At 36.3% G+C, this 16,452-nt stretch overlaps 1 protein-coding gene across 1 annotated transcript in view; it reads right to left on the bottom strand.

The window, feature by feature from the left end:
• Window positions 1-229: 229 nt before the first annotated feature.
• ZNF804A (zinc finger protein 804A) overlaps window positions 230-16,452 on the bottom strand; it is a 348,960-nt gene continuing 332,737 nt past the window's right edge. The window contains exons 3-4 of the mRNA XM_001103182.5: window positions 6,000-6,130; window positions 230-3,947 (exon numbers count right to left, since the gene is read on the bottom strand). Coding sequence (XP_001103182.3) covers window positions 701-3,947; window positions 6,000-6,130 — 3,378 coding nt within the window. The 3' untranslated portion in view covers window positions 230-700. The remainder of the gene's footprint in view (window positions 3,948-5,999; window positions 6,131-16,452) is intronic.

Here is a 16,452-nt window from a genome sequence, read left to right as displayed (position 1 = left end):
AGTAAACTTTGAATATGAGTAACATTGGAAAAAACTGAAAAACAAATAAACTCTCTGTTATAACTATTTTAAAAGATCGTATCATAGTTGAAGTATTGATAGAGCTGCAAGGATATTTTGATGGGCCTTGGAGATTCAGAGATTCCTGTGTATGAGTAAAATAATATAAATTCAACACCTATTGTTACTATATGTTCCTAAAACAGTGAAAACCAACTGAAAACAGAAGTTTGATTTACTTAAATAGTTAACAAAAATTTATTGCAAGAGATATTTTTCACTGAATTTACAGTTTCAAGGAACATGGTACAAAACATAGTGCCATCAGCTTTGTCTAAACATTAAATAGGTGCAAATACACAAAGATTAAGAAAAACTGAGGGAGCATACTTTACAACATAAATTAGAGTACTATAAATATATTTTATGTACATTATACATACTCTTAAGACATCATTTTAATATACAGCATATATTGTATTGATTTTCAAACTATTCAGTGCTTTAATAATATTATATATCAGAAACTTAGGGATTTATTTGCATCATTACACTTACAGTAAATGATTTCAAACCAGTGAGGCCATATATCGACCAGTTTATTTCCACCAGTTAAATAGCCATGTACCCACATAGATGAACACTTACGCATATAGCAATAGTTTTCACAAGAGTATTGTTTTTCCCATTATGGTGATGACTAGAAGAGAGGTTGCAAAGGGATGACAGTAGGGTGTGGGGAAAGCAGTGAAGGAAAGAGCGCATGGGGTAAAGATGGGAAAGCGAGATGGCTAGGATGAAGAACAGAAGCTGGAATGATTGGCATCTGAGGAGGAGCAACAAAAGTTGGCTGGTTCCCAGGACAAAGCCTCGGTCCTACTGGTCCTACTGAGAGCTGAGGTAATGAGGTTCTGGTGAGAGCTGGGATTTGGGAAAGAAACTGTTGGTGTGGCTGAAGCACTTTAAAGGTTCCTGCAGCTGCGGCTGCAGCGGCAGCTGCAGCAGCTGCAGCGTGCTGCTGCAAGACAGTGTGATGGATAGTAGTTACAGAGGTAGAACATAAGGACTGCTGCAAAGGCAAAGGCTGCAGAGGTGTGCTAGGGGGTGGGAGGGCAGCTGAAGGAAAGGTAAATTTAACCTTGTTGGCCAGCATGTTTGGCTGTAGAATGTGCTGGTAGACCTCACATGGTACGTTTTTGAATTTGTCATGGTTTTCTAGTGGGATCAATAATGCTTGCTCTGGTAAAGCTAATGGAGCCAGGATTTGCTCAGTTGTTACAAAGGTATGACCACTCACATGTGCTTCCTTGAATGGTAATGGTGGTTGTGTGTTAAGGATTCCTGAATTACAACGCAGCCACTCAGTTGGCGTCTCATTCATCCTTCCTTGTGGAAGGGCCTCAGCCAGTTCATAATGGCAAAGATAGGATTTAGGCGGTGACTGTCTAAAGTTCCGTTCAATATTAGGCACCTTAAGAGGAATTTGCTTTTCATTAATATTTATATTTTCACTTCTTTCTTTGTGTTCAAGCAAGGTATTGTCAAGTGCTTCTTTTGTTGGAGCACTAGCTATATAGACAGATGTGGTGGGATCATTAGAAACATCTGACAATTCACCAGAAGTGGTCTCCATTTCTAAATGCTCAGTTTCACCATTGGTTTCAGAAGGAAGGAGATTGCTAGGGTGGAAAGACAGTTTGTTTCTTAATTGGTTTGTTTGTTCTGAGTTCATTTCGATTTTTGCAACTTCCTGTGGTTTCATTTTCTCTTTTTTGTCTTCACTTATTAACCTATCCAGAGGACTTAAGGAAGAATTGTCTTTCATGGGATAATCTGTATTTTCTTTGAGTTCTAAAGTTTCAAATCCGGGATGGAATCTGCCTCTTTTTCGCCTCCGTTTCTTTTTAGGTTTACAGGGAGCAACTGAAGTACTTGGTGGCCTCAAAAATTCTTCTGGTAAATGATTCTGTCGATTCAAACTTTCATCTGAAGAATAAGAATGTGAATGTTGTCTACGTTTTCGATAGAATCTTTCTGATTCATTCATGACAGAATTGTAACCTCTTTTAACAGCCTGATTCTGACTCACGCATTTCATATCATGTTGAAGAACTAAGCTTCTGTGATCCTGACTACAACTTGACATTTTGGTTTTCCAACAACAGTAAGTTCTAGAATATGTTAAATTATGTTTCCCAGAATGTATCATTCTTGGATTTGATTGTCCATTGAAAAGTATTGTGTTCTTTTTACACTGGTTTTTAGAACCGATAGTATCATAAGTGTTGTATTCGGTATTCCATGTTTTACACATTTCTTCATTGTCACTTAAGGATATGGATTCTGATTTGGGCCTTTTATCAAGTAGCTGATGTGAGTCTAATAATTGCTCTGCAGCTAAATACTGCTTTTCTGAAATTGGTTCCAGTAGATATTTCCCAGCATTCTCAGTGTAACTACTCTCTGCTTCCATTTTGCAGCGAGTTTCTGATTCTTTGGTTTTCTCCATATGATGATGCTGGCATAATTTTTTTCTTTTTTTCTTTCTTCTACTTTTATGGAACCAGTATTCATGAGTCTCTTTCAACCTTATTTTGTTGTATTTTTCATCTAGAGTGCCCTGTTTTATTTGACTTTTAGTAAAATTATACTTTTCTGTTTCTCTGATCTTACAGGAAATATTTTTATACCTCTGACCCATATTCTCATTTTTTCCAAAATTACAACTACTGGAGAGAATATCATCAGCCGAAAGAGGAGTGACTTGGGTGTGTTTATTTTTGCTACTTCCAATTTCATAATCAGTGAGTCCTTCTGTAGATACATCCTTGCAATCTGAAACTGGTCCCATGCAAATATCTTCTTGCTTCTGCTGAGAACAAAGATCATTTAAAGCTGGCTTATTTTTATCTAGATTATTATTTACTTTAGTAGACTTGAAGTCAAAACATAGAGGATTACAGCTATAGGAAATTGATGGTTTAGTAGTTGTATAAACCAGCATTTCTGATGGCCACTGAAGAACTGTAGATCTGTGTTTGTTAAGGACAGGTACAAATGGCTCACATTGTCTTTTGCAGAAATTTGTTTTCTTATTTATAGTTATACTAACCTCTTCAGTATTTGAAGGGGCCACTGTCTTGGGATCATTTTTATTTTCAGCCTCAGTTGCGGATGCCTCGTTATGCTTAACATTTTCCTCTGTGGTAGCTTGCACAGATATGCAATCATTAGACATGTCAAGAACTGTGGATTTATTTCCTAACAACTCAGAACTGTTACCACTCACAGGTATGTCTTCATTAATAACAACACCCTCCAGTGGTATTTGATCTGCTAATGGTACTGAATTTTGACAATTATCTGCATCAGAAGATAACTGAAGTTGAAGTTTGCAAAATGAAGGTAATAATAATGTATCTTTTTCACTAGAGACTTCTTTTATCTCTTGAGTTTGAACAGTTTCTTTGTCTGTGCACATTGCCTCTGGTGGGTGAAAAGAGTTAGTTTTCTCTTCAGAACTCAAAAGTACATCTGTTGGTGACGATAGTTGAAGATGACAAGCACTGGGGACAAATCTACTTTTTCTGCTAAATCCTTTTCCCACTGAGGCATCATCACTGTATTCAGAGAACGCTGCAGCGGAGGACTCTAGCTTCATGGACGCTTTCTTTGGAAATGCAAAAGAAAAGCCGATTTTGTGTCTGTGAATCCCCTGGGCTTGATCCCCAACTTGGTTATTTTTTGCTGTATAATTATTTGCACTTTCTGGATCCTCAGCAACAGTGGTAGCATCTTTACTATTCTCTTCACTATGAATCAAAGTATATTTGAAATCATGCTGGTTATTAACTGAATCCACAACAACTCGTTGGGAAATTTCATTTTTACAGTTTTCTCTCACAGTAACAGTTGTTGATTTGAACATGGGGCCACTTCCAGGAGCACTAGAGAAAGAAACAGAAGTGTGTGTTAAATAGCACACTTTTGAGAAAAACATAGTCAAGCACTTACATCTTTAAAAATTCATTAAAATATTTTTTTCAAATTTTTAAATCATTGTAACAGAATTGCCTTCATATGGTGTAAGTACTTTCCATGGTGCCACAATATCATTTATTTGTTTGTTACTATTTGGAATAACTTGGAAATATTGTCCTGAAGTTGCTTTTATAGCTGTTAAGACCAATGCTGAGGATATATTCTTAACCAGTGTTATCTGACCAAAATTTTCTACCTTCATGGTCTCTTCAGTGATATTTTAGAGTGTTGTATTGTCTAAGGTAAAATTACTTTTGATTCACAAATACTTAATATCATTGATGTTATATGGCAAATATGATGAAAGTTCTAAACAAAACCCTTAATCATGACTTCAGAAAAGCTGGGAATTCAGTTGAACAATTCAATTCACCCAGCATTCACCAAGAGTCTACTATAGCCCAATTCGTATGGGCAAAGGTAACTAAGAGATACTACTAGCTTGATGAGAGCTTTGACTCTTTTGAAATTGTTAGTCTCAATATTTAAAATTATCCTGAAGTTACACATTATATCATAACATGCAGTAAATGCAGGATAAAAGACAATTCCCTTAAAATATAATTTATTTGGAATTACATTACACTGTAGTGAGTTCTGATGAAAAGAACTATACTGACAAACACATAAATATAAGAAAACCCTAAACCTTATCCTTAACATAACAGAACAGAGTATGAAGAAAATTCCTGCTATTCTAAAATGTCAGTGTTTTAGATACTATAAGTGGACAGGAAAATTTTAGTTGGACATTTCCTTTATCTAACCACTAACACAATGTATTGCTTCATTGTTCTATCTGCTAAGTAACAGAACGACTTTCTTTTCCCATCTTTTGAAGCACAAAATTAATTGAAAAACCATGTATGTATGGCTGTGTGTATAATGTAAAACATGTGCTTTATACAGAAGATAATACTTTAGATAAGCAGTGTTGCTTTTTTGTGTTTATCATTATTAGCTCTAGTTCACTTAATATATCATAATTTATATTTGCAAATGCTATTTATAGAGCGTTAAGTTACATAGGTTTCATGATTCTCTATAGTTAAAATTTGTGTAATTTTTTACGCATTACCATAAAATGTAAACATACCTGATTTGTGAAACTGAACAGCAGTAACGTCTGTTTTGAACAGTTCCAAGTAGGATTCCAAATACGTATACATTTTATTTTGTCTTTTACAAATTTGGCATCTCTAACAATGTTTCGATGTGTCAATGTATCACATAATATTATTCAGCAAAAAGTAAATTTGGAATGAAGTAATTTTTGTATAGACAATAATAAAAGAGAACTTATTTATTGGAGAAACAAAGACTACTTTTAAAAAGTCTTCTTTTTAATAGCTTTGCCCTGGCTTGAATTGTAAAGTCTGAAATACAATACTGTTCACACCTAATAGCTGCTCACAGTTAGAAGCAGGTCAAAGTTTAAGAGTTGTGAGCCTCTAACAGCCCAGTTACAGTTTATTCACAGCACACTTAATGTTGGTCTGCTTCTCAAGCAAAATTCTTATCCTTTTTTAGAAAAGGAATCTTAAACATAATTTTAAATAGAAGTTCTCCAAATTTTCATTTTAAAAAGTATCTCTAAAAACTCTTTTTGTCAAAAGGTTCATAAGATACTGCCTTGCTCTCTTGCTCAATCAAATATTTTACCCCAAATCAAGAAATGGGATAGCTTTCAACTAAGATAGCTTAAATAACAACATAAAGTTTATTTTTTAATCCAAAATTACAGTAATTTTGGCTTTTTATTGAAATGTGCATTAAACAGGTGTTTGCATAAAATTCTAATTCAAATTACTGTTTACAGCCTACAGAAGGCCATGAAAACATGTCTGCCTTATTCTGAGTACAGAAATAAATAGATTTGTGCCCTTTATTTCTGACTCCCCCTATACCCCTTTTTAGGTCATGTTTTAAGAAAACATACGATTTCATTGGATACTCACCATACAGTTTCCTTTCTTAGCTCAGCTAGCTTGTGCAGGCGTTGGAGTGCCTTTTCCTGTTTTCTTTCATCTTTCCTGGATTTAGATGCTACATTTCGAGCAAATTCCCTTTGTTTCAGTTCCTTGAGCCTCTGTTGAAAAATGTTGGAAATGGTTAATTATATTTTGGTCTATAGCAGTAAGTAAAGTTTCATTGTTATTGTTGAAATTTTCCAATGCATCATCTTTGACCTCATCGAAAGGTAAACACAACATTCATGACAGTCCACTTCTAACAAAAATATTTTCTTGTACTTTGGCTAGTGAAAAAGCCAAAGCATATTATTACATCATAGTAAAATTTATATCTATGCCTTAGGCAAATGGGAATTGAAAACTTTAATGTCTTCATATTGATTGTTTCCTGCTGTTTCTCCGTGTAATTCAGATGAAGCATTTGTGTCTTATAAATCCCAAATTTCCAAAAAAATTCAACTTGCTTATATATTTGAGTTACATACAATACGTTTTCTTATATTTTGATGTACAGCGTATTAGAAAGTTATCTGGTCCTTTGTGTTTATGTTCGTGTATGTGTGTGTATGTGTGTGTGTTTGTGTGTGTTTAAGTGAAAAGTATATTAGGAAAGCAAATGAATAAAGAATGGCTACTCCATAGGCAGAGCAGCCCTTTTTGTGTGTTCTGAGAGTGCATTATTTATGTTAATCCGTTAAGACAAATGATCTCTCCTGATGTGATTTAAAACAACCCCTTCTCTCAAGCAGCAGGCACATTTCAAGATATTGGAAGAAAATTAGTACTGTTTTTCTAGAAATTCTTACTACATTGGGTATTATCTTTCATCTGTGTTAAAGAAGTTCATTTTCTGGGTTGATGGCAAGAAAAACAGCATGCCAACTCGAACATAATTGCTAAATAGCCATGTGTGTGGCATAATTTTAGAGACATCAAAATTGTCTTGTGTGCCAAATATTTTCACTATGTACTTTCATGATGTGTACAGTTATTAAAAATAATAAAAGTACTATTTTCCCTAATGGTTCATGTTGTTATGCGATTGTAATATGTCAGAATCTTGAGTAGGACTCACTTACACTAGTGATATAATGTGGCTGTGTCCCCACCCAAATCTCATCTTGAATTGTAGCATCCATAATTCCCATGTGTGGTGTGAAGTACCCAGTGGGAGGTAATTGAATCATGGGGGTGGGTCCATACTGTCATTGAGATAGTGAATGAGTCTCATGAGATCTGACGGTTTTATGAAGAGGAGTTTCCTTGCTCATGCTCTCTTGCCTGCCTCCACGTAAGACATGACTTTGCTCCTCCTTTGCCTCCCACCATGATTGTAAGGTCTCCCCAGCCATGTGCAACTGTGAGTCAATTAAACCTCTTTCCTTTATATATTACCCAATCTCCGATGTGTCTTTATTGGCAGCATGAGAACTAACTAATATGGTAAATTGGTGCCGGGTAGTGGGGTGCTACTCTAAAGATACCTGAAAATGTTGAAGTGACTTGGGAACTGGGTAACAGGCAGAAGTTGGAACAGTATGGAGGGCTCAGAAGACAGGAAGATATGGGAAAGTTTGAAACCTCCTAGAGACTTGTCAAATGGCTTAGACCAAAATTCTGATAGTGATATGGATAATAAAGCCCAGGCTGAGGTGGTCTCAGATGGAGATGAGGAACTTGTTGGATACTGGAATAAAGGTTACTCTTGTTATGCTTTAGCAAAAAGACTGATAACATTTTGCCCCTGCCCTAGAGATTTGTGAAATTTTTTGGAAGAAACTTCTAAGCAGCAAAGCATTCAAGAGGTGATTTAGGGGCTGTTAAAAGCATTCAGTTTTATGTATTCACAAAGTTAGGGTTTGGAATTAGAACTTATGTTTAAAAGGGAGGCAGAACATACAAGTGGAAAATTTGCAGCCTGATGATGCGATAGAAAAGAAAAACCCATTTTCTGAGGAGAAATTCAAGCTGGCTGCAGAAATTTGCATAAGTAACAAGGAGCCAAATGTTAATGGCCAAGATATTGGGGAAAAACATCTCTGGGGCATGTCAGGGTTCTTCACAGCAGCCCGTCCCATCACAGGCCCAGAGCATTGGGAGGAAAAAGTAGTTTTGTGGGTCAGACCCAGAGCCTTGTTGCTTTGTGTAGTCTCAGGCCTTAGTGCCCTGCATCCTAGCCGTGGGTAAAAGGGGCCAATGTACAGCTCAGTTCATTGCTTCAGAGGGTGCAAGTCTGAAGTCTTGGTGGCTTCCACATGGTGTTGAGTCTGTGGGTGCACAGAAGTCAAGAATCAGGGTTTGGGAACCTCTGCCTAGATTTCACAGGATGTATGGAAATGCCTGGATGTCCAGGCAGAGGTGTGCTGCAGGGGCAGAGCCCTCATGGAGAACCTCTGCTAGGGCAGTGCAGAAGGGAAATGTGGGTGGGAGCCCCCACATAGAGTCCCCACTTGGGCACTGCTTAGTGGAGCTGTGAGAAGATGGCCACTGTTCTCCAGACAGCAGAATGGTAGATCCACTGACAGCTTACACCATGTGCCTGGAAAAGCCACAGACACTGAACACCAGCTCGTGAAAGCAGCTGGGAGGAGGTCTTTCCTGTGCTGTTCTAGTGATAGTGAATAAGTCTCATGAGATTCAATGGTTTTATAATGGGAAGATCCCCTGCACATGCTCTCTTGCCTGCCACCATGTAAGACATGACTTTGGTCCTCCTTCACTTTCCGCCATGATTGTGAGGACTCCCCAGCCATGTGGAACTGTGAGTCAAACCTCTTTACTTTATAAATTTCCCAGTTTCTGGTATGTATTTATTAGCAGCATGAGAATGAACTAATACCACTAATTACATTTTAACAAACTAATTGGATAAAGTTTTAATAAATACCTTATACATATGCACTTATGTGTACCAGGAGCTTAGAACAATACCTAGTCTATAAAACTTCTGTTCCATAAATATTTTTAAATTATTGTGTAGTTCATTTAGAATCTTCAAATTATAAATGTTCCATCTATTTTAAAAAGTTCATCACTATGAATAAATAATAGTAGGCTACTGATGATTCTGGATTGTAAATCTGAATTTCCCCAATGTAGCATGAGGTAGCTCAAGTGACATATAACACTGACATAGTTTAAGCTTCAAATGATCTCTAATATTTAAATTGACATGATTTATAGAAAGAGTCTTTGTATGTGTATATATCTATATATTTTTGAATTACACAAAGATATTTCAAGAATGCTCATTTGCACGGACATATTTGTATAGGATAAGACTTTTCAGAGAAGAATTTAGATGAAAGATAAATCATGTCATAAATGTCTCAGTTGTATAGATATTTCCCAGAAAGGAAAACTTTGAAATCATTTCCTTAATATGACTATTAAAATGGCTATAATTTTATAATATGCATTAAATGATTAATTGATATTCATAAAACAGTTGTAGAATTATAGTATAATAGGTCAAGAATATTTTACTCATAAATTTTAGGTATACAGGGTCTTGGTCACTTTTATTTCTTAAAACCTTAAAGTAATATGAAAACTCATTCAATAGATAATTATTGAGCACTAGCAGCAGTCACTCTGATAAATGACTGAGATTTTTTTTTTTATTTAAAGAAAATATTTTTACTTTCATTGTGTGTTTCTATGAGTGTATATGCGGGCAAGTGTTGTATATTTTACAGAAATAAGGAGTGAACATATACATTAAGAGATAACAGCAATCACTGGTTGGAATATTCTTACAGTGCCATGTATGAAGAGAGAGAAGTGCTCAAGAAAACCCTAAAGACAGCTACTTGGTAAAAGTGATATCTGTGCTGGGTTTTTAGGAATACAAATATCAACTAGAAAAAAGGGTTGGATGTTGAGGATGAGAGTGTATATCAGGAACCATGAACAGCTTTGTACAAACACAGGAATCTAAGTTTTCTAAATTAAGATGTAAAAGAAGTAAAGTACCAGGTGAAATAAAGCAAGAAAGAGTTTTAATACCAGAGCTATTCAGCAAATGATCTTTGATTATTAGTTATAAATAGTTTTATTCTAAGAAGTACAGATAATTTATTTCCTACTGGTTCTTTAGAAAAGCTCCAGTCAACAAACCAAAAAGACAGACTTTACTGTTTTTGATAAAATCTTTAGTATAAAAGTTAATTGTTATTACATACTCACACACACACACACACACACACACATATAATACACATATATAATACATAAAATACATGTAATAATCAATGGTTAAAAATAGTGGGTTTAAATTTCATTGGTAAGATAAAAGTGCAATGCTTCTAATGAAAAACAAACTGTATTTTCCAAAGAAAGCATGCAAAAATGCCAGGACTTTCACTATTTACTGTTTCAAAGCAACCATTGAGGTTTACAAATAATCTGGTTTCATTGACATAATCATTGAATATTGAGGAGTCAGTCAATTATTAAATGCCAATACTATTGTTATTTGTAATATAAGTGACCGATAGACATGGCTGGAAGCAGCTCCAGATTTAGATAACTGTGCCTATTTAAAATGTAAATTTAAAGAGGAGAGGCTAGATGATAGACTAGAAGTCTCCACCAATCATCTTCCCCCACCCCACAAGGATAACAATTTTTCCACACAAAAAAAGGCACCTTCATAAGAACCAAAAATGAAGTGAGCACTCACAGTACCTGGGTTTAACTTCATTTTACTTAAAGAGGCACTGAAAAAGTAAGATAAACAGTCTTGAATAGCCAATGCCTCCCTTCTCTCAACCCCCCAGAAGTGGCCATTCTGCATGGAGAGAAAAATCTGCGCACTTGAGAGAGTGAGAGAGAAACAATTGTGAGACATTATGTTGAAATGAGTGCTTTCTTGTCACAACAGAAAGCAAAACCTAACCGAACTCAGCTGATGCTCACCTATGGAGGTAGTATTTAAACCAGCCCTAGCCAGAGGGGAATGGACTATTACAGCAGTTGGAACTTGAGTTACTGCAAGCCTTGCCACCTTGGGCCAGAGTGCTCTGGGGCTCTCAATAAAGTTCAGCTTTATTTATTTAATCCTTATTTATTCAACTCATGGCAGTCTAGGCTGCAACTCTTAGGCAAGTCCTATTGTTGAACTGGGCTCAGAGCCAGTGGACTGGAGGGGCACATAACAAACTGAATAACAGCTGGGATGGCTAAGGGAGGGCTGATGCCACTCCTTCCCCACCCCTAACCCCAAGCTGCAGAGCTTGTGGCTCCAAAAAGACCCCTTCATTCTACTTGAAGAGAGAGAGGGGTGGGAAGGGGAGGAGAGGGAAGGGGAGCAGAAGGGAGGGGATGGGAGGAGACAGAAGAACAAGGAGAACTTTGTCTTGCATCTTAGATACCATCTCACTCACTGCAGGAAAGAGTACTAGTCAGAGTTGTGAAACCCTCTTTCCAGGTCCCAGCTCCAGGAAAACATTTCTAAACACATGCTGGGCTAGAAGGAAACTTACTTTCTTGAAGGGAAGGACCTAGTTTTGGCAGAATTGATCACTTGCTAACTGAAGAGCCCTTGGGTCCTGAATAACCAGCAGCAACACCCAGGTAGTACTTTGTGGGCCTCGCGTAAGACTCTGTGACTTCCTGGCTTCCAGTTAAACTCTCAGCACATTCCCAGTTGTGGTGGATATGGGGAGAGACTTCCTCTGCTTGAGAAAAGTAGAGAGAAGGAAAGGGGACTTTGTCTTGCACCTTAGGTACAAGCTCCGCCACAGGAAGATAGAGTACAAAATGATCCCTTGGGGTCCTTGAATCCAGGATTTGGATTTTGCATGGCATTTCTGGATCTGCCTTGGGCCAGAGGGGAGCCCACTGCCCTGAAGCTTGAGCCCGAGGCCAGGAGATATTCACCACAAGCTGACTGAAGAACTTCTGACCCTTAAGGAAATATCAGCAGTGCCTGATAGTTCTCCCTATGGGCCTACGGTGGTGGTGGCCATGGGGTGGGGCTCCTCTGCCTCAGGAAATGTGAGGGATAAGTGGGAAGGACCACTTCCACAAATCTTGTGGTTTGAGTGCCAGCTCAGCCACAGTACAACAGAATACCAGGTAGACTTCTAAGGTTTTTGATTCTGGACCCTTGCTTTAAGACATAACCTCCGGACCCAGCTGGGGCTTGAAGGAAATTGATTCCCCAAAGGGAAGGACGTAGGCCACCAGCCATTAGTAAAGCCCCAGGGTTTTGAGTGAACATAGATGGTAGCCAGGTAGTGGCTATAGCAGACTTTGGGTGAGACCCAACGCTGTGCTGGCTTCAGGTCTGAACCAGTGCAATCCAAGTGGTGGTGGCCACAAGGGTGTTTACGTCACTCCACCCCTAGCTCCAGCCAGCTCAGAACTGATAGAGAGACTCCATTTATTTGGGAGAAAGTAAGGGAAAAGAACAGGAGTTTCTGTCTGGTAATCCAGACAATTATTTTGGATCTTGTCCAAGACCTTGGAGGTGGTATCTCTGAATCTGCAAGAGCCACAGAATTACTGGGCTTGGGGTGCCCGCTAATGCAGATACAGCATAGTTCACAACATACAGTCCTTTTGGACCTGGAAAACCCTTCTAAAAGTGTAGGTACAAACAAGCCCAAACTCTGAAGACTACAATAAATACCTAACTCTTCAATAACCAGACAGAGACAGATATTCCTAAGTATGAAGACCATCCAGGAAAACATGATCTCATCAAAGGAACCTAATAAGACATGATGGACCAACCCTGAAGAAACAGGGATATGTGACCCTTCATACAGATAATTCAAAATAGCACTTGTGAGGAAACTCAAAAATATTGAAGATAAGAAAGAAAGAATTCAGAATTCTATGAGATAAACTTAACAAAGAGATTGACATAATTAAAATAAAGCAAGCAGAAATTCTTGAGCTGAAAAACGCAATTGGCAAACTAAAGAATGCATCACAGTTTCTTAAAAACAATTGATCTATCAGAAGAAAAAATTAGTTAGCTTGAAGATAGGCTATTTAAAAATACAAAGTCAGAGGAGACAAAAGAAAAAGGATAAAAAATAATAAATCACACCTACAGGATCCGGAAAATACCCTCAAAGGGGACAATCTAAGAGTTTTTGGCCTCAAATAGGATGTTAAGTAAGACATGGGGATACAAGGTTTATTCAAAGGGATAATAAAAGTGAACTCCCCAAACCTAAAAAAGAAGATATCAATATACAAGTAAAAGAAGGTAATGGAACACCATGAAGATTTAACCTAAAGAAGACTACCTCAAGGCATTTAATAATCAAACTCCCAAAGATCAAGGGGAAAAAAAAAATCCTAAAAGCAGCAAGAGAAAAGAAACAAAGAATATAATACAGAGGTCCAACATGTCCAGTAGCAGCCATTTTAATGGAAACTATACAGGCTAGGAGAGAGTGGTATGATGTATTTAAAGTGCTTAAGGAAAAAAGCAAAAACAAAAACAAAAACAAAAAACTTTTACCCTAGAATAGTAAACCTGCTTAAAATATCCTTCAAGCAGGAAGGAGAAATAACAACTTTCCCAAAAAAAATCTGTGGAATTTCATTAATACCAGATTGTCCTAAAAGAAATATTAAAGGGAGTACTTCTGTTAGAAAGAAAAGGTTTTTAATGAGCAGTAAGAAATAATCTGAAGATACAATATTCACTGGTAATAGTAAGCACACAGAAAAACATGTAACACTGTAATACTGTAACAGTGGTGTGTAAACTACTCTTAAATAGAAAGGTTAAATGATGAAACAATCAAAAACAACAACTACAACAACTTTTAAAGACATAGATAAGACAGAGCAAGACTCCGTCTCAAAAAAAAAAAAGAGAAAAAATTAAATATAGATAAGATATAAACAGAAACAACAAAAAATAAAATAGGAGGGGAACAAAGTTATAGCATAGGGTTCTTATTAGTTTTATTTTTGCTTGTTTGCTCATGTTTGTTTATGCAAAAAGTGTTAAGTTGTTAGCTTAAAATAGTGGGTTGTAAGAGACTATTTGCAAGCCTTATAGTAATCTCAAATCAAAAAATATACAATTGAAACACAACAAATAAAAATAAAGAAATTAATTCACATCACCCAAGAAAATTACCTTTAGTGAAAGAAGGACAAGAAGGAAAGAAAGAAGAAAGGGAAGACCACAACAAAACCAGAAAACAAATAACAAAATGGCAGTAGTAAGTTCTCACTTATCAATAATAACATTAAGCATACATGGACTAAACTCTCCAATCAAAAGACATAGAATGGTTAAATTAATTTAAAAAAAACCAACCCAAGATCCAATAATCTGTTACTTACCAGAAACACACATCACCTAAGAAAACACACATAGAGTGAAAATAAAGGGAAGGAAAAAGATATCCCATGACAACGGAAACCAGAAAAGGATAGGAGTAGCTATAGTTATATGAGATAAACAGATTCCATGGCAACAATTGTAAGAAAAGACAAGGGAGGTCGCTATATAATGACAAAAAGATCAAATCAACAAGAAGATATAACAATTGTAAATATATATGCACCCAACACTGAAGCACCAAGTTTATAAAGCAAACATTAGAGCTAAATAGAGAGCTAGACCTCAGGACAATAATAGCTGGAGAGACTTTAACATCCACTTTCAGCATTGCACAAATATTCCAGAGAGAAAATCAGCAAAGAAACATTGGACTTAACCTGTACTATAGACTAAATGAACTTAATAGATATTTATGACACATTTCATCCAACAGCTACATGATACACATTCTTTTCCTCAGTATAGGGATCATTCTCAAGAGTAGATCATATGTTACATAACAAAACAAATCTTAAAACATTCAAAAAATTTGAAATAATATTAGGCATCTGCTCTGACCACAGTGGAATAAAACTAGAAATCAATAAAAGGAGGAATTTTGTAAACTATACAAATGAAGGAAAATGAAACAATATGCTCCTTAATGATCAGTGGGTCAATAAAGAGATAAATAAGGAAATCAAAACACTTCTTAAGTGATAATGGAAATGCAACATACCAAAATCTATGGGATACAATCAAAGCATTACTAAGAGGAAAGTTTATAGCAAACTAAAAAAGAAGACAACTTCAAATAACCTAAGAATTCATCTTAAATAACTAGAAAACACAAGCTAACCAAACCCCAAATTAGTAGAAGAAAAAAAAATAAAAAAGATTAGAGTGGAAATAAATGAAAATGAAGTAAAGGAAACAATATAAAACATCAAAGAAACAAAAAGAAGTTTTTTTTTTTTTTTAAAAAGTTAAACAAAATTGGCAAACCTTTAGCAAGACTAAGAAAAAAAAAAAGAGACAAGATCCAAATAAAATCAGAGATGTAAGAGGAGAGATTGCAACAGATACCACAGAAATTCAAAAGACCATTAGTGGCGACTATGAGCAACTACATGCCAATAGATTGAAAACTCTAGAAGAAATACACAAATTCCCAGACATATACAACGTACTGAACCATGAAGAACTCCAAAACTCAAACAGACCAGTAACAAGTAACGAGGTGGAAGCCATAATGAAAAGCCTCCTAGTAAGAAAAATACGAGAACCTGATGACTTTACTGCTGAATTGAACCAAGCATTTAAGAACAACTAGTAGCAATCATACTCAAACTATCTGAAAAAATAAAGAAGGAGGGAATACTTCCAAACTCATTCTATAAGACCATATTGCCCTGATACCAAAACCAGGAAAAGACACACTGAAAACACACACACACACACACACATACACACAACAGGTCAACATCACTGATGACTACTGATACAAAAATCCTCAACAAATACTAGCAAACCGAATTAACATATTAAAATGGTTATTCATCATGACGAAGGGGAATGTATCCCAGGGAGACAAGGATGATTTGACACAGGCAAGTCAATCAGTGTGATACAAAATATCAACAGGATGAAGAACAAAAACCATACAATCGTTTCAATTGATGCTGAAATAGTGTTTGATAAAATTGAACATCCCTTTCTGATAAAAGCCCTCAAAAAGCTGGGTTTAGAAGGAGCATACCTCAACATAATAAAAGCCACATTACAGCAGACCCACAGCTAGTATCATACTGAACGGGGGAAAAACTGAAAGCCTTTTCTTTGTGGTCTGGACCATGACAAGAATGACCACTCTCACCGCTGTTATTCAACAGAGTACTGAAATCCTAGCTAGAGCAATCAGACAAGAGAAAGAAATAAAAGATATCCAAATTGGAAAGGAAGAAGTCATGTTATGTTTGTTCCAGATGATATAATCTTATACTTGGAAAAACCTAAAGATGCCACCAAAAAGCTTTTAGAACTGATGAACAAATTCAGTAAAGTTTCAGGATACAAAATCAACATACAAAAATCAGTAGTAATTTTATATACCAACAATTAAAATTCTGAAAAAGA

This window comes from Macaca mulatta, chromosome 12, assembly GCF_049350105.2.
Source record: "Macaca mulatta isolate MMU2019108-1 chromosome 12, T2T-MMU8v2.0, whole genome shotgun sequence".
Classification (NCBI taxonomy): Eukaryota; Metazoa; Chordata; class Mammalia; order Primates; family Cercopithecidae; genus Macaca; species Macaca mulatta.
Note: the sequence above shows the minus strand (reverse complement) of the source record. Positions and strands in the feature narration are given on the sequence as shown.